Source organism: Helicoverpa zea, chromosome 6, assembly GCF_022581195.2.
Source record: "Helicoverpa zea isolate HzStark_Cry1AcR chromosome 6, ilHelZeax1.1, whole genome shotgun sequence".
NCBI classification, from domain to species: domain Eukaryota; kingdom Metazoa; phylum Arthropoda; class Insecta; order Lepidoptera; family Noctuidae; genus Helicoverpa; species Helicoverpa zea.
In genome coordinates this window covers 5,731,435-5,756,241 of record NC_061457.1, presented here as the reverse complement: position 1 = coordinate 5,756,241, position 24,807 = coordinate 5,731,435, and the positions used below count along the sequence as shown (strand labels likewise).

The following is a 24,807-nucleotide window of genomic DNA, read 5'->3' as shown; positions in this document are numbered from 1 at the left end:
GTTGACATTGACGTTAGTTTGTTATTTTGCGATTGATGTAGAGGTTATGTTGCGGATATTTTGATGAAACGTTACAAGAGATTTTATTAGTTAAATCTCAGTAATACTTGTTTACAATACACAGTGCTATAATATAGAAATGGCAAGACATATGAATAGATTAATGTCACAAATCTTTGTTCGCCAGCTACCATCGGCGGCGTATAAATCAGTAAGGTTATATGCAAGGTGGTCACACAGGTCTCCTACTAAGGTTTTGTTACCTTTTACTGAAAAATCTGATCTTAAAAAAGAAAAGATCATAGAAATCGATCCTTCTATTTTAAATAAAAGTCATGCCAAACAAGAAATTGAAAACGTACAAAATAAGATTGCTATTCAAGAGCAGCCTGCGGTTTCATCCTTACCGCCAGAGAAAACAAAACAAATCAAACAAAAACGAGACGAAAAGCTGAAGAAGCACAAGTTTTATCTCAGTCAACAAAAAGTTTTTGATGATAAAGGGGACATTATTTATGAAAAGTTGAAAGAAAATGATGGGCGTATAAGGTATGTCCCTACATAACTGATTGAACCACAACATACTTGTATTTTGTCACTGGTGTTATTAATTGTAATTAATTCTTTCTTTCAGTACCTTATTAGTGAAGTTGAAGTCAAAAAAAGAAAGATTGAGGTCTGGCCACACATTTGTGGAAGGTTGGCGACTTATAGTTGATGGTTTGGAAGCTAAATGCACCTTAAAGTATGTCATCTTTAGCAGGCCAGAAGAGCTTGTTAAATTAAAACCACACTTGCCTAAAACTGGGGTTCTGTTTTATAAAGTAGCTTACAAAGAAATGCAAATGTGGTCTGATGTTGAAACCAGTCCAGGTATTTTTGGTAAGTTTAGTTTTTGTAATTATTTTCAAGTAGGTTCTCTTTGGTTGCACAAACTTCTTTTGTAAATTAGAAAAAAAAATTAAGCCAAACAAAAATTAAAATGTAACTATAATTTTAAAACATATTAATCATATGCTAATACACTCTCTTCTGTTACATTTCAGGTATCTTTGAAACTCCAACAGCAGATAATGTAAAGAGCTTATCAAGGCCTCTGCCACTTCAGTTTATATGTGACAACATCAGAGTACCAGGCAACTTGGGTGCCATACTGCGAGTAGCTGTTGGTGCTGGCTGTGAGAAAGTTTTACTGTCAAAAGGTACAATAAAAACAAAAAATAGACAGTCATGTCATTAATGATGACATAAGTTGACAAATTATTTTGAACATAAAACTATTTCTCAAAAAATATAAATACTATGGTTGGAGAATTTTCTATTAAAGACTTCTAAAGTAGCTTTGAAAAGTTACAGCCATAATAATGTTAAAAATTATATCATCATCAGCCTTTTTATTGTCCCACTGCTGGGCACAGGTCTCCTCTCACATACCATAATCTATACTAATATTATAAAGCTGAAGAGTTTGTTTGTTTGTTTGAACGCGCTAATCTCAGGAGTTCCTGAGATTACCAGTAGTTACTGGTCTGATTTGAAAATTTCTTTCAGTGTTAGATAGCCCATTTATCGAGGAAGGCTATAGGCTACTTTTTATCCCGGTACGGGAAGTAGTTCCCACGGGATGCTGGTGAAACCGCTGGCAGAAGCTAGTTATAAGTAAAAATTTTTTTGCAGGATGTGTAGATGCTTGGGATCCAAAGGTGATTCGAAGTGCAGCAGGCGCCCACTTCAGACTGCCTATCTATCAGTCAATAGAATGGGATGAAATGCCAAACCACTTGGAAAAGGACACATCAGTATTTATTGCCGATAGCAACACCACAGATCTAGACCAGAGTGAAGAAATTGATAGGGGAAATGACATGCCAGTATTGCCATACTATGGTGTTGATTACCCCTTTTTAAAACATACTACTTTAATATTAGGTGGAGAAACTGAAGGAATCAGTGATGAGAGCTATAGGTATGTTATTCTGACTTGCTAGAATTAAAAAAAAAAACAACTTCTGCAGCATATAACATGGTTAATTGCAGTAAAATATTTTTTTTCTATATTGTGTAGATGTCATTTTATATCTCTTTCTTTATTGTAATAAATAATGTTTGCTTTACAGGTTAGCAGCAGCCAAAAATGGCGTAAGAATAAATATTCCCTTACAAAGAGGAGTTGACAGCTTGAATACTGGCATGGCTACAGCTGTCATAGCATTTGAAATCAGAAAGCAACTCATAAAAACATGGACTCAGGAAAAACTTGCAAGGCAAATGTCTCAAGCTAATTAGTAGTTTATTATGTAGATATAGTAGAATAGACTGTAACATTGTTATTCAATATATGAATTTAAAAACAAACGTGTTTGATTGTTGAGTAGTAAATATTTTTGGAGATGTAGGTATGCAATTTACATAAACAAAGTAATGTATCACTGTAGTTATTTGCGGTAGCCTCGCGAGGCTGCATACTCAGCCTATATATTCGTGTTATTAACACATTATGTAAGAGCCAATGTATAATAATCTTCATTGCTTATTAATATTATATAACAAAGAACAATATTTATTGTTATATCGGAATACCTTCCATTATGCGCTTTGTAACTTCGGAACGCCACCTACCGGATCCAGACGGAACTTTATATAGCCTGTTCAGTTGGAACGTTGACATAGACAGAATGCGAAGTTTTTTCACTGACTCGAGTATAGAGGGAAGTCAGGACTTGAGAAAAATCAGTCAAGACATTATTCGGTAGTAGGAATTTTATATTTATTTCCTGAACACGTAAGTTTTTTTTAGTATCTACTTTCTCTCAAGTCTCAAATCTTCGTAAATTAATATAGAAATCCCCTTTGCGTGTGCGTTGCCTGTGCGGTCACAAACGCGATTGTTACAAAAGAGGTTTTGGGTTCGATTGCCGGGATCGGCATTTAAGCGATTTTGCCTGTAGGAAAACTCAGTTTCAGCCCTGAGTCAATAGAAAGAATTGAATTAGAATTACAAAAAGAACTCTCTCTTTCCAGCTATTTATCCCACATGGTGGTCGGGTCAGCTTTCCTAATTTTTCTTCTCCACTTCGCTCTATCTAAGACATCGTTCTCGGACACCTGGCACTCCTCCATATCTTTCAAAACCACGTCCAGCCATCTGGTCTTAGGGCGGCCTCGTGATCTTCGACCGGGAACAGAAAGTTGCAGCGCCAAATTTCCCACTTAGTCTGGTGGTCTTCTCTTTACGTGGCCATACCACCGTAATCGGCTCTCCTGCAACTTATCCGCTACATCACGCACCCCTAAGCTTCCTCGCACGTATTCGTTGCGGATACGGTCGAGCCTAGTGACGCCACACATCCACCTTAACATCTTCATTTCGGCAACTTACAAAAAGAACCGTAACTTATTATTATTTTTTTGTTGTCCTGAAACGAGAGTTTCAGAGAATTTCGAAAAGGCCGCCGTTTTAAGACAGCTCAGCTCTATTTGCAAATTGAATTTAAGAAATCATACAGCTGGCAGATATACCTATTCCTTCTCGATTAACGTGCTATCTAAAATTAATTTATTAGCAGTCCAATCGATTAGATAATCCGTGGGATAGGAAAATCAAAACAATAATAAGATATCTATACCTAGAAGGTCGTGTGCGGTCACTTTAAAGTTAGACTAATTAGATAGTTACCTACGTATGCAATGTTAAATGTCTTATTATTATATTTAAAAGATGTTGCCTGAACGCGTAACAAATGGAACCTATTTGTTAAAGCTTCTACATTGAGATGAGTTGATGCTTCCCTGAAAACCTATTCAGGAGACAGGAGGATTTATGCGGCACTTATCGACCAATAGAGTCGCTAGTCCATAAACTCATAATTCACTATCCTAAAAAAAATTAAATAATGCTATCGACAAAAATCTAATTCAACATTTATAATCGTGCACCCGACTAGATAATGGCATGCCGATTGAGACAGGAACACATTTATCTTTGCAAAATTCGAAGCTTAAATTCAGATTGTATGGATTTCTAACTTAATATATACTTACTTCTTTAATTTTAAGGGGAAATAATCGTAACTTACAATAAAAAAAAAAACAATGAATAAATAACCATCTACTTCAGACAATCGTAATATTAGTGCCGTCAGAATAGTAAGTAGGTAGGTAGTGAACCTTTGCAAAACTCGAATTTTAAATTCGGCATTGGCATTTCTAACTTTATACATATATCTACTCCCTTATTTTTTAGAAAAATAATCGTAATTTGCAAAAAAAAAAAACAATAAATAACAGTCCAGTTCTTTCAGCCGTACCTAATATTAAGGCCGTCTGAATAGTAAGTAGTAGAGCAGTTAGTATGACAGAATTGGTCTGTTTTATAGGACATAGCTTATGTCATCGACGAGTGCCACTAGATCCCAAGTTAATTCGCTTTGCGGGCGTCCACTGGTTGCCAACTTGTTTGACGTCATGAACTGCGTATATAGGCTGCAGGCCAACTAGGCTGTCGCCCAGACTAGATCAATCACGACCTTCTTACTCTGCATTCTTGGAGAGGTTCAAGTTTTTCAAGTTAGGTACTTATCTTTTGGCTTCGTTAGTAGATTTTTTTTTCATGATTTATTTCGGTTTTTTACAGACTCCAGATTAAATAATGGGTGATCTGTAAACTGTTATTCTGTCCTGTAAATATTTTCTTTAACTAGTGCCCATCTATTATTCCTCGGATCCAAGTATATAAAGCCTTAATTACGTAGGTTACTTACGACTAGAAACCTTTATCAATTTTCCTGCGTCTGAATTTATGCGCCGAATTGAAATTCAGCCCTACAACATAAGGCTGCGTTATATAGCAAGCTGTTTTGGCAAGTCATCTATCCTTAAAATAATGACTGCTTGTAAATATCAGGTGCGCTTATTTCATGGACCATAGACGTGGCCTATCTCAATCGGAGGGATGGAATTAGGGATTTTTCAAAGGAGAATTCGTAGTACCTAGTTAAGGATGTGAAATGTAGGAAGGAGGCGTCGTCGGTCAATACTGGAGGTGGTGCGGTGCGGGCGCGGTGCGCAGGCGTGGCCCCCGTCCCCCGGCCGCAGCCGGCCCACTCACGCAACTCGCGACTCAGCCGCCGTGCGCTGCGATCGCGCGCGAGACCTTTCTTCGGCGCTCTAGCCATGTGTCATGTTTTCATCACAGAAGAGACTCTCGTTTAGTTTCCGCACATTCTATCTCGCAAGATGAATGAATAACTCATTGGAAGGTAGCGGCAAGTGTGGGACAGTTCCGGTGGTTTCCCAGAAGGACAGCTTTCGCCGAGTGTCTAGTTTTTCTCATAAGCTCGTGGCCGTTGACACTGCAGCGTGCGGATCCCGCAGTGCGCGAGTGTGTGGTTAATTGGCGAACATAATAGACGAAGACGTCAGCTGAGTCGCGTAAACATTGTCTACATAGTTGACTGACGGGACTGTTGACGATGGCCGCGGTAAACACACGCGCGTAAACGTTCCCGGCTGTTCCTGCAAGCATTCCGTCATGCGGCGTTTAATTCTGCTGTTCCTGCTTACAGGTAAGGTTGCATGCGTCTTCCTTTATATCAAGATTAATTATGTTTTGCTGTACTTAGTTTTGATTCTAATTGGATCGAAAAATTGATATCATTAATGGCTCGACAGTCATCAAAACATATGCACATTTTAAGTTAAATATCTTTTAATCCAATGATTTGTGTAGCTGCTTTAATTATTGTTTATTTAGTAAAGCTTAATCAGCATCATCTCAAGCGTTCCTTACTAATAATTAACGACCTTAACTATTTCTTAACTTATTTGTCTCTAATCCTTGCTACGATTTATATACGAAAAATAAAGCTTTATATACTACATCTACGAAGACTATATTTATCATATGGCTTGAAAAATAAGTAGTAATTCAGCAAAAGGACCCTCATTTCGGGCAATTTAAGGAACAAATGGGACCGTTTGAGAAAGGGCACTTTTTGTGGGCGCCAATCTCGTTTCCGAGAACAATTTATTAAAGTTGTTTTTGTGCTTGTAGATTTTTGTTAATTACTTACGTCATTCTTTTCTTTTATAATAGAAATTACTTTACTTTCTACACCTTTTATACTTTAGAATATTTTTTCTTTGGTTTCATAAGTAAGTAATTGTAATAAAAGAATAGCATCACATCACGATCCGATGAGATTGTATTATTATTTAAAACGCGCCTATTGTTGAATGGACATCTGCCGGTATCATCAATGGGAATTGCCTTTTTATGCGTCCTATTAATCGTGATACAGCAATTTGAATTTCTTCTTATTCTCAACACCTTTGCCATTTAATTCCACTACTATCATTGTATTGAAGATAACGTTATCTCTACTTACATTAAAGGTATAAAAAACTTCGGCTTCTTTAGGAACCCCTTCTTTTCTAACCTATAGGAGTATTAGAATAGGCAATTTCTTTTAGTTCTTAGCATCTTTCAAATCTTAAGCATTATTAATGTAATCCCAAACAGCTGAGATATGAGGTCCCTCATACTAGCTATAGGCAACATCCCGCGACAGGTGTTCAGCGCAGGTAGCCCTGGCCGTCCGACGGGTTTGCTTTTGTTAAAATAAAACCGCTCAATCACTGAACCAAAAATCTGTACGAATAGTTAAATAATATTCGCAGGCAGATTAATTTCTATTCCTTCGTCATCGAGAGATTTAAGGTTACTACGCATCATAACACGAAGTATAACTTCATTATATTATCATATCATCCAAATATAGGTATCATATGTTAAAATGCCGTGAATAGAGCTATAAGGATACGTTAAAGTTTTAGGAAACAATAAAGCGTGTAATTTTAGATGTCGGATGATCCGCTACCTCGTCAGATATGTCGCACTATCATATTTGCAAGGGGCATAAATCATCGGACATTTTGGTCCAAATTGTCCGACGTTGTCTGCGAATTTGGACAGACATGTTCGGAAATGTAAATACACGGCTTTATTGTTCTTTTACGATCTTGTAAGGTCAAAACACTGCAAAACCACATAGGTTACACTAAAAATAGCGTCAGAAACATAAAGTTGATGGAAAAGCATTAATCGTAGGAGGACTGAGTAAGACAGCGTTAACTGCATACGACCACAATACTTCTTGTTAGTTTGAAATTGATAGGTTTTTTAAAGCTATTGTTGTACTTCTCCTTAAAGGAAGCTATCATTGAAAACTTTTGCTCTTGGACAATTTGTTCCGAACCCCATTTCAAATAGAATATGATAAATCGAAAAGTTTCTTGCGACGAAAAATAAGGAAAGTTGGAAAAACTGGGGTGCTTCCCTCATCAATCTACTGTTAGGTGTATTGAATCTACTATAGCTTGACTTTGCCGCAGTGTCACTGACAACCTCCCAAGTCCGGAAAACTTTTTCATCAGACCTTTGGCTTTTTATTGCGGAGACATTAAACTTGCTTACCTAAGCTTAAGTTTTTCCAAGTGTCCATTGTGTCCTTAAATATCTTTATTTCGGATTATCGTCAGGATGTGCAAAGAATAAGTAGAATGCACATTTATTAATTGATTGGTTTAATGATACAATTCAGTCATTTCATTGTTGCCAACAGGCACTGAACGGAGCACAATGCATTAGTATGCAAGAGAGACCTCGAAATTGAAGATCATTATCAAGAACATTCAAATGATAAAGACTAGCTACTATTACTAGTTAGATACTACACTAAATCTTATCCGTAGCACAGAAATAAAATGTCCCAGTTATATTGTAGAAAAAAATACGAATTTATGTTGTACTCTACCTCTCAAAGAGCACCCATTTTTTTTTTCTTTTGGAACGGATATGGACTGCACCTGGCCTCCGCTCATTTTTTCATCATAATATTTTAAGTTCAAGCATTTTATTTTAGTGTATCGGCTCCACAAAAACTGTTTTAACTTTTGATGTTCTTATGCATATGATGAATACATTACGTATTGGAATTTAAGAACTGTTAGACAGGAGTATTAATTTAAAAAATCACGTAATGAACTAAAGAAAACTCATTTTTTATCTAGACACACCCGTCTATCACAACTTTCAACAGCTTCATAAAATCGTGTCTTTATTAATACATGTTGACATTATCGATACATAAATTCTCATAACATAGAATTAGGATTGTATTAAACCAAGTTACTATGGTCCATAATCCAGATTATGATGCGCTTTGAAAATATTCTCATGCGTCGATGTAGCCGTTGCTTATGTTTGATCGATAAAGTCTCACAATGTTCCACTAACACTCACAGATTATATTAATTAGGTTCGTATAATTATGATAAAATTCGATCATGTAAGCATTTAAAATCAGTAATCTTTAACCTGCTGGTCAATAATCATGTCTTTTAAATAGAGCAAGTTATTAAAACACAAATGAGAAGCTAGTGCAATTGCAATTTACTTTCGGGTAGTTTTTGGGATATGAAGCACGTAACATTGTCTCCAAATACAATATCTATTTCTTCAAGAAATGTCCCTGTCTATATCTATTTTGGGGTGTTGACAGAGCAGACATAATCAAAACGGGTGCAGGAGTCGATAAGTGGCTAATGCCGGCTTTCGTCGTTTCATCTCGATGTGGGTGTGTGTGTGTTTACACTCGTCGGGTTGCGCAGGCGCGGCGTCTGTGGCCTGCGCCCGCGCACTTTAGTAGCCCGAGGGTCGTGTGAATTTGGTTTATGGTCATATTATATGTTCACTTTGATTTTGTTCTTATGAGCTTTTAATGGGAGTAAGATCACTAATTTAATGTATCAGTCCCTTTCAAAAATATTTTGGCTCAGCTAAAAATAATGTCCAATACTATCTAAGAATGTAATTCATGATATAAAACAATTTCTGCAAGACCCTACAACATATTTCCGAGTTCGTATCTAATATCCTTACGATCAGTAGATTTCGATCCCTTCTACCCTTTTACCCCCGAGAGGGTGAAATATTAAATATATTAAAGTTTGTATTACATTGCAGATTTTAGGATAAAAGTAGCTTTCGCCAGCAGTTCCTTACGCGTCCCGTGGAAATGAAGCAGATAAAAAGTAGCCTATAGCCTTCCTCGGTAAATAGGCTACCTAACACTTACCTAATGATATTTTGAAATTGAGATTTGAAAGAGAGATTGATTTCCTGAGATTAGCGCTTTCAAGCAAACAAACTCTACAGCTTTATAATATTATAAGTACAGATTAAATCTTCCAAACGATTCTTTACGACGACAGTTGTCTAATGAAACAAAGTTTAATCAATCATTTGTACAGTACAAAGTCCCAAAACACAGTATACTATAGTCTCAAAATAGTGTTGGAGCGGTATACAAGAAGATCTTCCTTTCTGACCGCTTAAACTATTCTAGTTTGTGGCCATTTGTTATTTCTTTAGTTAGAACATGTAGGTAAGAATGTGATTTCCCAGGTGCAATTTGGGCAGCTTTAAATTTCCCCGAAGAGTCTGGAGCGACCCACAATGCCTAATCCGTAGTATAAATAAACTTATTACCAAACTTTCCTCATTTGCTGCTTATGTTGAGACGGAGTATAACGAAATGTTCCTATAAACTTGACGATGAATTTACTTTCCCTGAATCTGGAAATATGTAGCATAACGTATGATGCGGTAGTTAGTCATAATTCTTAATTCGCTCATAAAGAGGTTATGGCACTAAGCTTTAGACATATACGATTACATTTGCCTTATGACATGTTTGTTTTCAATAAGAAATACTGACGCAAAATTTTCTCTGGAATTCTTTTTCTTTCCACGAAATAACAGACAGTGAGCGCGTTATTTCCCTAGCGGCATGGGTCGCCAAAGCGCTTCGAGTTATAATATCCATGTTACTGTTCGCAGAGATTGCTGTTAATCTACTATCTATCGAATCAACTGCTCTTTAGGGGTTTTACTCTAGCTAAGTAAGATGGTATCGCTTGCCGTACAAAATGCTATTACCTAACTAACGTTATCTTAGATTCTCTTGTAATTGGTGTCTTTGTCTGGCCCTCGTATTTCTAGCATCGTACAGGTTCACTGCAAACTCCTCTAGAATGTGCTAAACTGAATAGCTATTTTCGATAGAATTTAAAGACATCTCTGCTTCGATAAGATCTACCGATTTGCTAGGGTATGTGCAACACACAAAACAAAACATCTATGTACAATATTTGTACTTTCATATAAAAATATTTATCAGTATGAATATAAACCTACACGAAAAACAGATTTTAACCAGATGAGATTTGTAACTTCTGCGCAGTGCTCAAAACAAATTACACTCCAAGACAAAATAATATTTACTCGTAAAGAGAGGGTAGCGAGTGTGGAACAAAAGACTGTGCAGGCTATAATTATCGACCTTGAAGAGCACAAGGGTGCCTGCGCAAGTCGGCACGTGCGTGAAGTAAAACGATAATGATAGAGTGGCCAGAGGGGAGGCATAATCAACTGAATAACTAATTCAAGTCATTGCGCTTTACTTCACATAATGGACCTTTTTGTGGCACCCTTTACTCTCTCTCATTACTAGGGGTCATTTTAAACGTGTTTTTGTAAAAATATTTTGAAAGGTTTTCAAAAAGAATTGTCATTTAAATATTCATAGTTTTACTATTCTTCTCTTAACAATGCTGAAGTTCTATTAAAAACCCATTATATTGCAAAGCGGAGAGTCGCCTGTAAAGAAATATTAATTCCAGCTCTTGAGAATAGTTGCAAAAAAACGGGCGGAAGATTGCCTTCATAGAGCAACACAGGCCACCGGCGGACCGGAGGGGAGTAGCCATACACAGGCGTTCCCCTCTGTCAAAGTACAAGTCCAAATGGTCCTATGCGTACAATAAAACTAGTTGCAACTAAACTATTCGCTAGACTAAATCTAGTTGCGTGAGTGAATCGACGTCGTCGTAAAAAATGCCGAATTGTTCTGTTTTTTGCTGCAAAAAGAGATCTGCCACGTCAAATTTACAAAAAGATGGCGTTACCTTTCATATGTAAGTAATTTTTAATTACGTTATTGCTATTTACTTCTTATAAACTTAAAAACTGCAATATTATCAATCGTGTTGTTTCGGATTTGTTTACCAACTAAGGCCGTGCGTCTTCATACAAAACGCGGATCGGTCGAGCGACAGATCCGAGTCTTTTTCCTAGAATTCGCTGTCACCGAGCGAGTGTTGTTGCCGGTTTGTTTGTAGATAGTTATCGATGAAAATGAGAAAGGTCAAGTCAAATCGGAGAAAGTTTTGAGATTAGGTTTTCTGATTTAAATAAAAATTACTGAGTGAGAACGTCAACTACATATAATGTGTTTTTATTTATATATTGCAGGTTTCCTAAAGATCCAAATTTAAGAAATATATGGAAGACATTTTCTCATAACAGACCAACCTGGATTCCCACAAGAAATAGTGTCATTTGCTCAAATCATTTTAAGACCTCTGACTTTCAAGTGTTGGCGAACAATAGGAGGAGATTAGTCGATGGCGCCAAACCAACCGCCAACTGTATTTGTTCCGTAAGTTTTTATTTTATTCATGTGCAAGGTCATAGATAATATAATACTAGCTTAGGTAAACGAATAGTACATTCCACATGATGTACCTCGTTGACGTTAGTCATAGTGGTGAAATGAAGCCTACATTTTTAAACTTAATCTAATTTTCCAGAATCATCGACAATCATTAAATATACCAGATGAGAGGTTATCATCTAATGGGCCCATTAATGACACTCGGACTATTCCTAATTCATTGACATCACCGTGTAGATCGTCAACTCCTCAAAATGTGAGTTGTTTTTAAATCGTTTATTGTAGAATCGCATATTGATAAATTTGTCATTCCTTCTATTTTACTGTTGAGATTAAGTAAATTATGTAAAGATATGATAAGAGATAATTATTTATTCATTTGTTTTCAGACTCAGTCAAAGGAAACATCTAAAAAATCTGCTTCAATTCCCACTACTGCACTTACACCAAGAAAAAGAAAAATGCAGCAACAATTAGATTGTCAGAAAAAAAAAATTAAAAGGCTACAAGCTAAAAATCTTTTCTTAAAGAAAAAAGTTGCTGGGCTAGAAGAAATTCTTCAGAGTTTAGATGAAAAAGCTTTGATAGATAAAGAGGAAAGGATGGTCCTGGAAAAAATAGGCGTTGAAGAAGCAGAGCTTATTAAGCGTCAATTAAAGAAATGTAAAAGTGGAAAGCTCTCACGAGCCAAGTATTCACCAGAACTGAGGTGTTTTGCTCTAACTCTCAACTTTTATTCCCCCAAAGCTTACAAGTATGTTCGTAAAACGTTTGGGACGTGTTTACCTGCTCCGCGTACTTTAACTAAATGGTATAGTAATATTGATGGACGGCCCGGTTTTACCAAAGAAGCCTTGGCGGCCTTAAAATATAAAGCCGATGCCAATCCACATAGTAAAATTTACTGTACTTTAGTTTTCGATGAAATGAAAATAAAGACACAATCACATGACAATCCAAGTGGTGACAGACGATTCGGATATATTGATTATGGTTTCGATTTAATAACTGATAATACAGATGAAGCTACAGATGTCCTAGTTTTTCTATTAGTAGGCATTAATACTCCATGGAAAGTCCCAATCGGATATTTTTTAGTTAAAGGTACAAGTGCTAAGTTAAAAGCTCAACTTGTAACTAAAGCGTTTGAATTAGTACATGAAACCGGAATAGAAATAAAAGCGTTAACGTGTGACGGCGCAAAAGCAAATTTAGCGATGGCTACGGAACTGGGTTGCTGCTTAGTTGCAAATAAATTGCAAACTACTATATTAGATCCCACAACGGGGCAACGAGTTCACTTTTTTTTAGATCCAAGTCACATGTTAAAATTAATTAGAAACACTTTTTGTGACTACAAATGTTTTTACGATGATAATGAAAATAAAATTCAATGGTTATTTGTGGAAGCATTACATAAAATACAGGAAGAAGAATTATTTTACATGGCTAACAAATTAAAAGCAAATCACATTTATTACAAAACAAAAATAATGAATGTTCGCCTTGCAGCACAATTGTTCAGCGGAAGTGTTGCTGATGCGCTTTTGTTTTGTGAAAAAGAATTACATTTATCGGAGTTTAATGGATCAACTGCAACTGCGAAGTTTATTTCACTGATAAACGACGTTTTTGATATATTGGATTCCCGGTCACGTCAAACTGGTTATAAAAGAGCATTAAACCATGAAAACTTTGAGAAAGCTTTTCGAAAAATGGATGAAGCTCAAAAGCTTTTGTTGAGCTTATCAGCCCATGTAAAGAAACGCAACGGGGAGTCGCATAAAATTAAATTAGTAGATTCTCCTCGATACACGGGTTTTTTAGGATTTTTGATCTGCATTGAGAGTACCAAATCTATCTTTCGAGATTTAATACAAAACCAACAAAATGGCCTCAAATATATGCCACTACATAGGATAAGCCAAGATCACCTCGAACTATTTTTTTCCATAGTAAGGAGTCATGGTGGTTATTGCGATAATCCCTCAAGCTCCCAGTTTGAAGCAATTTATAAAAAAATTCTTGTTAATACAGAATTAACACAAACGGGAAACGGAACGAACTGCATTCCATTGGAAAAAATTACGATACTGAATTGCACATCTGCACTAGAAAAAATTAATGCTTCAACAGTACGACAATACAATAGCAATGACGCTACTGACGAACACAATTTTGATAATTTTACTGACGATTTAATTGATGAGATTGAAGCTCTAACTTTTTTATCCCCTTTTGCGGAAAAAGTTGTGGAGTACATAGCGGGATATGTTATTTTCTCAACAAAAAAAAAAATTAAATGCAATACGTGCATTAAAGGTTTGCTTGGGCCGATTGATGAAAAAAGTTTAATTCACCAGAAAAGCAAAGGAAAGTTACTGTATGCCTCAAAAGAAGTTATACTTTTATGCCGGATTTGTGAAAAAGACATAAGAAGACATTTAAGTGACGACAATAAACCTACACGATCTTGTACCACACATGAAGTTGTGACACGTTCCTTAAAACAATTTATTGGCAAAGACTTGTTTCCCTCAATCAGTTACCATTCACACGAAAACGATTTTACAAATCATAACTTGGAATTAGCAAGATTAATAATGCAAAAATATGCTGATACAAGAATTTCTTTCTTAATGAAAAAAACAAACCCCCAAAAATGTATTCGTCATATTTATAGAAAATTAATCCATTTTAAAAACCAGTGATAGTTCCGTATCAGTATCTTATCAGTAGTTTTTAAAAAGGATTAGTTTTATGTTATTAAAAAAAAATGGTAATTTTATTTGTTATATGTGATTTGATTATACATAATAAATAAAGTCAATAATAATATCTGCCTTTGAATTTAAAGCTAATTTCCCTAACCGAGTTTTTGAATTTATCGATAATGCGTATCGACAGTTGTACAGCTATGGGTGTAAGGACTTGTTAGTGTAGTTGCGTCATATTATTATACTATTATGACACGGATTGTTTAAATGTGTGTGTGAAATTGTTAGTGTATTTTTCAATTGTCAGAGTGTGCGTTTCGTAGTGACATAGAATGTTTTTGTGTGAGAATTTGAGAATGTGTGATTTCCCCCCGCAAAAAATGACAGACAGTTTTGTATCGGTAAAAAACGCAATGGCTACTCCCCTCCGTGTTGCTCTATGATTGCCTTCCACGGGAGAAAACGTAAATTGAATAGACAATGAATGAAAGTGGAGACATAACAATAATGCAGATGCTCTTGATGACCTCTCAACCAGCAATATGAACTTATAATCAGGCAATCTTAGAACTGGGTCGCAATATCTGCTTATTTGATAAAGAAGGAATGACTGAGGCACTGTTTCATTTCACGTTTATTGATAAAATTATGTCTTTGTTACTTTATCTACAATGGAATTTGTACTTCTCTTATTCCAAATACAGTGCGGTAGCTCCTGAACTTCAAAGCATTCGTATTAACTATTCCTATGAGTTTAAAACCGGTTTCATTGATTCAAACAAAACAATGGGGAGTAACCCTTTTGATTATCGAGACTTTCAAGTTCATGGTCATTTTATTATGTTATTATTAGCCATTTGAGAGTGAATAGATCGAGGTGCAAGGGTTAAAAAAATGTAATATGTGCTGTATAATTGGGTCAGAGAGGTGAAGGACGGGATCATGGTGGTAGGGGGAGGTGCGAGCGTTATTCCACGTTGCGTACAAATGGCTATATTATTGCCCGCTTTATTACAACACCACATTCCGTGCTGGAAACTTTATGGTAATGTGACTCACGACCCCTTTGGCTAAGGAAACTTGGCTTCGTTTTGATTTTTCATCTGCTTTGTTTTAAGGCTCGAGCAGACCGGATGCGTATGCGTAACCACGCGCGTAGTCACGCGCGTAGTTACGGCGTAACCATGAGTTGTAATGTATGGAAATGTATGAGACAGGCCACACCGCTTGCGTAACGACGCGCGTGTCTACGTTACGCAAGCGGTGTGGCCTGTTTCATACATTTCCATACATTACAACTCATGGTTACGCCGTAACTACGCGCGTGACTACGCGCGTGGTTACGCATACGCATCCGGTCTGCTCGAGCCTTTAAGCAACACCATGATATACATTTATTACGTGTTCTTGATATTAAATTCTTGTATTGTAACAAAAACATTGCAGGAGGGAGCTCATTGCAAGGTGACACAGTGAACTATTAATCGATAATGAAAAGGCAGTACGCAAGGAATAATAACGTAGAGGGTCGTAGGCGGTAATAAAATTTGATTAGAGTTTGATCATAAATCTTCTTTTTTCATTATCTCGACTGGCGTCGCGCGACGGTTGGGCCGTCCGCGCAGGGAGAGCACCCAAATCCCCCATGTTTTGACATACATACCCGCTGTATTTATGACATAAAACGCGCTCCTACCGATCTGACATGAGATTTATGAAGTCCGCATGTGTGCTTAGGAGATTGAATTGCTTTTACGCAATGGGAATCCGTGTTTTGCGTTTTGAAATCCAGCTTTCATTTGTGTAATCCTATTGTGGTAACATGGATATGTTTGCAGACAGCTGTTACTTTGCAAATGTGTATCGGTAATCATATTTTACGATGTACGTCAATCAATGATCAGAAATGAAATTTTCGCCAAATTATAATTCAGATTTCCTTCTGATTTAACAGTTTTAACGACTCAATTAATCAAGTAACTGGAATAGGAGCCGTGGTAATTAGAGCGAGCATGTTATTTGCAGTCACTTCATAACCAGACAGACATTCATTTCATTATTTAATTCAGATCAATTAGTATTTCTGGGTATAATGCGAGCTGGCGTCATTGCTTCATTTTAAAGACTATCGACCATAAGTCGAAGTGATTTCGTCTTAATAAAATTACTTGATAAAAAATAATACGAAATAGAATGGGTAAATAAAAAAGGGTTTGTATGTCAGTAAATTCATATAAGGGTAAGTTTTTGTGTACGGAGAGTGGCCCCATTTCCCATCGTTCCAAAAATAGCGGACCCCAAAACCCGCGTCTCTATAAAATCAGTCTGTGACTTACTTAGAGTGACATGTGGGACTTATGAGTCATCTTCTGGGAGATCCATTAGTTACAATTTGCCGACTCACGCTCGCTTTTTGAGGGCGCCTCTTATGCCAAATGCTGAATGACATTACAGTATTTTTTGCTAAAGAGATGTTTTTATTACATTAGATTTATCCACTTTGCCAATGTTTTTAAAATCAGTAGATAGGGGTCATTAAAAACTTATCACTGAAGATATGTATTGATCTTTCATGCAGGCATTTCAATCCAGGCGCGACGTTCATATGACCTATAAATAAGTAAAGTTCACACTTCAGTCTCCACAGTCAGTCTTTACAGTGCTGTCAAAGCTTTATTAATGCTTAAGAACGCTAACTGCGATAGGCTTATCGTAAAAGAGTCTAGCTTTCGCGTCACAAGTCACAACTAACATCCTGGTTACAAGTGAAATTAATGACTTTCTGACTTGGCGATTATTTATTTTCATGAAAGTTAAAATATTTGAAGGCAGATAAGATCGGGTAAGTGATTAGATTCCCATGTCTTACTTCCGGGCCGACAGCCGAGTGCGGGCAGCGCAAGCGGTCACCGCCGGATGACTCCGAACATGGAAAGCATTTTAAGCGGTTGTCCTATTATGCGCCGTGGGCTATTGTTACATTTTATTTTAGGCACAAGGTATTGATTATTTGATTCACTCGCGAGCTTGTGACCATTCGTGCCTTAACTTCGAATGATTCTACGAAGCTATAAAGATTAGAACTTCTGGGGCCCGATTCTCCTAAGTTAATAATGTCAAAATCGAATAGAAATCGAATCGCAATATGATCGCAATAGCAGTTTTAACCATATCGGGCATTCTGCTACTAATGTAAGACCAATCGTATTCCAACGACATTCGATTGGTTTGCGATTGGTCTGCTATTTTGGTGATTTTGGTCTATACGGTAGTTTGCTCTACAATCATATTGCAATAGTTAATCATTTGCAGACAAAATGATTCATTATTGAATGACAGAAAAGGATAAAAACGTTTATTTCAAAGAAAAAATAGCGGAATGCCATATACGTTTCAATCGTAATCGAGTCGGGATTGGATCGCAGTCGAACGTGAATCGTATGTTGCTTAAGTAAAATTAGGAGAATCGGGCCCCTGGTGTTTTTGAGATACGTAGAACCATTTTATTAAGACATGCAATAAATATGCGTGTACTTATACCAGGTACACGTATCCTTGAATATACAAGAGTAGCGTGTTTCCTAGCCGAGCTAGGTGTATTGTGAACGGTTTGCGGCTCACGAAGCCACATAATGCGGCACCTACGTAACGGACCGGCTATCCGATACACCTCAAATCAAATGAAACTTGAAGCTCGCTAACGTCCAGTTCCCTTACAAATGGATTTTCAATACCTAGCTGGTACTTGTGTAGGTGGATACGATATTTGCGGTAGATCCGCCGAAGCTTGCATGAATGAATACCTATATCAGTGCACGGTGAAATACAGTTTTCGTTTACTGTTTGTATTTACTCTTTCAGAATATGTTACAAAATTTTCTATTTTGATTCTTTGGCTTCGTAACTTTTGCCTTTAACTGAATAAGTCATTGTAACATCATAGAACATTTTAATGCTATTTTGTCGTCGAAATTAACCGGAGCGCGAACTGTGCAAGATTCGCGGAGTGTCATGGACTTTGGGGTGTCCTTTGCTCCACATTGCCACAGAATGTCACAGACGGTGGCGCCATTCGGGGGATTAGACGTTGCTCCCCTCTGTGTATGTTTCGGGATTTATTTTTTTGGGAATCACATTTCTAATGTGTCTGGGGCAGGCTTATCACGAGAGATCCATTAGATTTAAATCATAAAGCTTGACACATGACTCGCGTAAAGTATTCATACCATACCTTTAGATGCTTGTTAAAGAATTAAAAATACGTCCTCATTTTTTATGCTTCCATTTCGCGATTACAAAGGTTTGTCGCCACGGTTCGTGTACCTATGCCTACGCAGATCAGATATGTTGTGATATCCCTCCGTATTGTTCAGAATGTTTAATACCGAAATAGCCTTTGGTTATCGGCGCTCCCATTACGTAGGTATATCCTCTGTGTTATTCAGTTATAAGTATAGCTAGGTAGGATCATATGTATGGTTACGGATTATACCGATAAATAAGCCATGTGTTACCGTCTGTAATTCTATCCATTAATAAGAAATGATCTCCGTTATGACTTCGGGGAAAAGTGATGTTGCCACAGAGCACCTAATAAGTAACATCGTACCCGCATCTACGCTTAAATATTATATTGGAAACGAATAAGGGTCAAGCGCCCGGAGCTACCAAGTAGCACATAATAGCTTATTTCCCCTCAGTCGACTTAAATTTGCGCGAAATCAGCAAACTAGCAAAATGATTGCAAATAGTGTCCCACAAGTGTGTCTATGAGTCCACCCTAGTTTGGCGCGCCGGGACCAGATTAAACCGTCTAACTGTCGTAATGCCGTCCCATGTATGGGCATCTGCGTCCTCAAGAGTACAGGGGTCGCCGCCCCACCCCAACTTGTTTATCTGGTTATCGATCCACCCGGACGTCATCGCGAATTGGTCTAATTTGTGAATCGGGAAACTTTCGTGCTGATTCGTTATTGGTTCCGAAAATGTGTCGCATTTGTTCCTTCAATACTTTAAATATATTACGACAACGATATATTCAATATAAGTATTTCGTAAGATCCTTCAAACTTTTTACAACCTTTTTTATTTGAACGCGTTAAATTTTAATACTGTACAAGTGCAACGGTTTTTGTGGTTATCGCGTTATCTACATTTGGAGCGACCGCACGACCTCTGAATTCCGATCCTGTTTTGTTTTGTGTGAACTCCCCACAGCCCCTTGCCAGTGAAGCTTTCCCCAAGGATTACCTACTGCTACATACTTTGGAATAGTGGCTCTCATTTGTTTTGTTGTTTAGTTTTCATTTCTATTTGCGTACTCAAAACAAATACCTAGAGTTAATAACCTGTTTAGTTATTGTGTTTATTCTTTATACTAATATTTTTAGTAGCTAGCTACTTTGAAACTTTGTTTTCTCTCGCTCCTAATTATTTTTTGGTTATTTGCAGCATCTAACCGGTTTAAGCGCTTTAAGCGTTGCAATAAGAACATAATGCAAACGATTTTGAGTAAAAAACAAACATTCAAGAGCTTTAAGCTCAAAGTACAAAGAAACATGCCTAGATAGTTTAAATGCTTACATTCTTACTCGTTGACGTCATCAGCATCATGTGGCGCATACATAAACTGAAGTGCACACATTCCCGATACCCCGATATACATTAATTGATGTCACTTAGCTACATCCATTCACATCGAATAAATCAACTGATTGCATTACACTGAGTGACAAAATAAATGACTAGTAAAATTGTTCCAGCGAATTGTAAGTGTCCCCGCTAATATAATTAGTTGTTTGTCTGCAATTGTTTCGATAAACATTGATTGATGTTTGCTTGTTATAACATAGGCGCCTAGGTTTATCAGAACTTTATTACGTGCATGTCAACCTAGTTTTCTTGTGTGATAGCTTCACAATCTTGTCCTTATTAACACAGTCTACTTCTATTGTAAATATCATATATTAAGGAACACAAGTCGACGTTTATCTTCCCTTCCATACAACATATTCTGTTGTTATATCGTTTGATCTCAAGAATTTCCCATACTCCTGTATATTTTCCTTTCCCGAAGTTATTTGCTCTCAGCAACAAAGGAAAACTCTGTGGACTTTTCCGTTTCTGAAACTTTATTTAGCTGGGAAAATTAATGGTGCGCGACATTACTATCCCAGTTTTGTTGGGAAGAATAAAATGTTAACCTTTAAGGTCATAAAAATAAGGTTCTTCTGTAATAAAAATATAGATGTTCGCAAAAATAATAGTAGCTTGAAAATGGAGGGCATGTTTCGTATGACAAACAAACCTGTTGTTCTTAGGAGTTGGCCAATTTCTTTCGTGATCGTTTTCAGCGATGTGTCTTGTTCCAAGTTCTCTATGTTGTTTTGTAGTGGCTATAACTGTGGTTCCTAGTGTCCTCAATCGTCGGTACCGTGCGGCGTGTCCTCCTACGTATTTAGAATGTTCTTAAGACGGGCCCGGTCAAACGTAATTCGCTTTTTGCTTCAACCACCGGAGAATGTGGGTGCTTTCGAAATGGCCTGTTTTTATCGTTTAGTGGTCTTAATACCGTAATACCAATGTTTGATTTCTAAACTATGCTTAGATTTTGCAGTATTTTATACATATTTCATGACTACTTACTTTAATTTGTATCACGAGTTAAATATAAATGTTTAAAATATTTCCTGAGTTTAATTATGCTCTATAAAACCACTCAGGTTTGCACTGAATTAGCAGATATGTTTGCCTGAACTTAGCTCTCTGATAAAGCCCAGTATAATAACGAGAAACGCAGAAATATCATTAAAAATAATAGAGTGGAGAGAGCTCCATTCAATTTAAATCGCAGTAATTTTTCATAAGATTATTTAGCTGGCATTTAAATGATGCTGGTATATTCGCGTAGTTGAAATACGCCTGCAAAAAGGGGTCAAACCGGCCATCTTTAAATTCATTTCTGTTTTAATTCTAGCGGAATAGTCGGGATGTACTCGCACGTCGTAAGTGATATAACACTGCATTTTGGTGCCTGCCGCTGATTCCACGGCTTGCTTTTATTGCACAGCTGCGATGCAATTTTAAGCCCATTAATCTTTTCCAAGCTGTTTAGGTGCTGCTTCACCTACGTTGGAGCTGCCACGCCATACTGCAATTTCGTTATTTTAGCAATTTCCAGCAGGGGCGACTTCGTAAAGTTTCACCTCTTCATTTTCAATTAAGCGTTGTAGCAACTAGAATCGCAGCTGCATGTAGTCTCATGCTGCTTCGTAATTAAATGGCGACGAAATGTTCCGATATATTTTATTTATTACATGTGGTCACATTTAATTAACACATTCCATTAGGGTATCTACCCAATTCACACGGGAAATACAGCGATGGTTTTTCTTTACTGAAAAATATTTTTACTATTTTTGTAGGTTCACGACAGGGCTGTCGCGGCGCCACTAAACTATAAAAATAAACTCCTAGCCTCGGTATAAGATTTTAATCTTGAAGGAACTCCCTATTAGTGTTTTGTTGGTAATTATCATCATCATAAGGATTATCTGCAGATTGTTATTAGGGCAATAATGTCGGTAAGTGTCGGTCGACTGGCAATTAAAATCCCTTTGATATTGCTTTGAAGCGTCAGTTTGTGGGAGTCTAACGGACGCCGATAAAGCTGGCCATTCACGAGATTTATAACCTCGCCAAAGTTAACGACTCACCCGCCATTCAAGACACGCACTCTTGCTAACTTGTTTTTAGACGAAAAATGAAGTTTTAAAGCTTCCGAGAACAGCTGACTTGAAGTGCTTCCAAAAACGTGATGCCCCTGGCGTTGTTTTGAAAAATTGTTATTTAGCGCTCGTAGAGAAATGTAAAATTACAACATAATAGGGCAACATTTTCATTCATATTCCGTGTGCTTTTAAATCCATGACCCGCTATTATGTTGTCAAAAGTGAGGTCGTATCGTATGAGCTTACGTATAAACTTCGTGCAAAATGTTCCATGCACTAGATCATCATTAATAAGTACCATTACCGTACAAATGATTCACTAAGTATATTTTATGTTTCATATGACGGTAAATGCTGAAAGTTTTGCTGCCGTTGAACACTTTGTTCCCCACACACAACAACTTTAAAATTGCGCCACTCTATTATCTAAGTAACTGCAGTAATCACTGTTCTTTATGAACACTTTATGCAACGGATATTACTTTAATTCTTATACGTCACGAAAAATTTTGTAAATTGGAACACTATAACATAACATTTATCTCCTAAGAGTAGGTAAGGAAGAGCACTCACCATTTGCAAGTGGTTACCTTTATTATGTATGAACCCTTCACTATCCATTGCTGAACGGAGGCCTCCTCCAATGAGCACCACCCACATACAAATTGCCAATGTCCGAATTTGGCTATTGCTGACCCTATTCCTAATGGAAAATAAATAACCATTAAAACTACTGTAGAATCTTTTCAGTCACCCTTTCATCGGTTAGGACTGTAAGACAAACAAATAAAAACAGTACCTATTCATTCACAAACAAAATTCGCGTTACAAATTCTTAATAAAACCGCTGTAAAGAATTGTTGAATAAAATCACGTTTAAGATAAACTTAATCACTTAATCGGTTAAGAGAACCGGCCCAACAATTTGTAGTACAGTTCTGTTTAAGCGAAACATGTCTGGAATTTTGCGGTGTTCCTACGTGTGCTGATTGCTTCATACGTTTCCTCGCAGCTCAATAATTCCTTTGAAATAAAAGCTGGTTGTTTGTATGGTACACCGCAGGTTGGGTTACCTGCCAAAGTGTTCATATTCATACACTACCTGTATGTGTTTCTGGGAACTTACTTTGATCTAGTTGCAGCCTGCGGGAGGTCCGAGAATCGATGATGGAATGTTATGAAAACTGATAGCCGATTGCGTCATCATGTGTGCAGTATTGAGTTCTTACAGCTCAAATTATAGTCTATTATACATACTGTAATTAAGCCATATGTTGAAACAGAAGAAAGCAAAAGTTATGGTCGTAATTAAACTTATGTATACCTGATAGTTTGAGAGCTTTACTACATGAATGTTCAAATAGTCGTGATGAAACTAATAATTAAGGTTGAACACTAAATTCTAAGACTAAATTTGAATTTAGCAACAGCTTAATTACTCTCAGGCAAACACTTCATAGGATAATGCGTGCACATCAATATTCAGTATTGAGCCATCAAAGGCTACGATTACCACGAACTGTTGTAAACCATTGATTGATACACTAAAAGATTTATTCCTTTTTACATGGAAGATTTATTTTGTGTCCCCAACATTAATCTCGACGTCATTCCAGATGGTTGGACTAAGATTTATATAATCAAATTACACGCTTTTCAATGACACGTACCTATGCGGGACGTTAATGCCGAGGATTTAACTATGACCGTGAAATAAAGCCACTATTAAACCGTATCGAATGCTAGCGGTGCGTGCCGTAACATTAAACAGTTCCTTTTGTTGGTAAAGCGTTTAGCAATCAACTTGAACGCCACGACCATTGTGGCCGCGACTTTATGTACTTTATATGTTCCCTGAGAAAGCGGGAATAGCTAAAGTCTCCCGCTGTGTACAGACCCTTATAAAATCCCTTTTCTTCATTTCAAACATGCTTCTTTTATTCTCAGTATTTGCTTTGTATGTATCCTTGCTATTTTTCTGCTGCCTCGACGATGTTTCTTAGTACAGTAGACTCTGTTGCTTGGTTCTAATAATGTGTAGTTTCCCCATCCCTCATGCGCCAGACTGCCAAGTTGCTTTGTTGTTACGATGAAAAACTTCATATATTTTGAATAAGTAATAAGTTATGTACAAGCGTTACCCGTTTGCTCGTTTCATGCGTTAGTAGTATGTATATCTATTTTAATAATGAGGGTGCTTAGTTATTTTAAAGTAAAGATTAGAAAAGTCTTTACCCAAAACAGCATGATTATCTTTGAAATTCAACCTTATTTCGCTTTAATGAGGACTGTTTTCGCCACACTCTGATTAAATGTGCATTCTTCTGAACATTGTCTTAGTCAAGTTAAATATTGTAATGAGAATTTTAGACAACATGAGGCTTTTAACTTCTTCAAAAGAACTTGGAAAGTCACATTGACTTACACGTTATTTACTAGAATTGGAACTTTAAAATGCTTTTAGACTCTAATAAAAATAAATAGAAACACGTCAAAAATCTTAGTAAAAGATTCGCTTATAAGACTAGATACGTATCGTGTTAGGTTGTTAGCACCATAAAAGATAAGCTGACTGTGGAGTGTTGTACCGAGGTGTCAATTCACAAAGGCTCGTAAAGGAATCGATTCGACTCACACAAACAAATTTATCTTAGAATGCAAAGAGAACTTAGAACTAAAGCATACCATCTGCTGAATGTCTTGTGCAAGTTGTAAAAGTCAATTGAGCGAAGCCGGCTTGTTTTGATGTTCATCTTCGCCGGCTAGCGACCTGTGTGCAGGCAA

At 36.9% G+C, this 24,807-nt stretch overlaps 2 protein-coding genes across 3 annotated transcripts in view; both read left to right on the top strand.

The window, feature by feature from the left end:
* LOC124631454 (rRNA methyltransferase 3, mitochondrial) lies at positions 1-2,355 on the top strand. The gene is made up of 5 exons (XM_047165853.1): positions 1-549; positions 635-882; positions 1,047-1,202; positions 1,678-1,966; positions 2,118-2,355. The coding sequence occupies exons 1-5, from the start codon at positions 140-142 to the stop codon at positions 2,284-2,286; spliced, it is 1,272 nt and encodes a 423-aa protein (XP_047021809.1). The 5' UTR covers positions 1-139; the 3' UTR covers positions 2,287-2,355.
* A 2,745-nt stretch (positions 2,356-5,100) lies between these two features.
* The window catches only part of LOC124631441 (transmembrane protein 132E), an 87,680-nt gene continuing 67,973 nt past the window's right edge, over positions 5,101-24,807 (top strand). For both annotated transcript variants that reach the window (XM_047165839.1, XM_047165837.1), the window contains exon 1: positions 5,101-5,564. In XM_047165839.1, the coding sequence (XP_047021795.1) occupies positions 5,531-5,564 (34 nt within the window). In that variant the 5' untranslated portion in view covers positions 5,101-5,530. The remainder of the gene's footprint in view (positions 5,565-24,807) is intronic.

What these genes read in the sequence shown, in the direction of transcription:
- LOC124631454 (XM_047165853.1), top strand. Translation starts at nt 140, where the DNA reads ATGGCAAGACATATGAATAGATTAATGTCACAAATCTTTGTTCGCCAG. An exon ending in GAAAATGATGGGCGTATAAG is followed by an intron (nt 550 to 634) that starts GTATGTCCCTAC and finishes TCTTTCTTTCAG; the next exon opens with TACCTTATTAGTGAAGTTGA. An exon ending in AACCAGTCCAGGTATTTTTG is followed by an intron (nt 883 to 1,046) that starts GTAAGTTTAGTT and finishes GTTACATTTCAG; the next exon opens with GTATCTTTGAAACTCCAACA.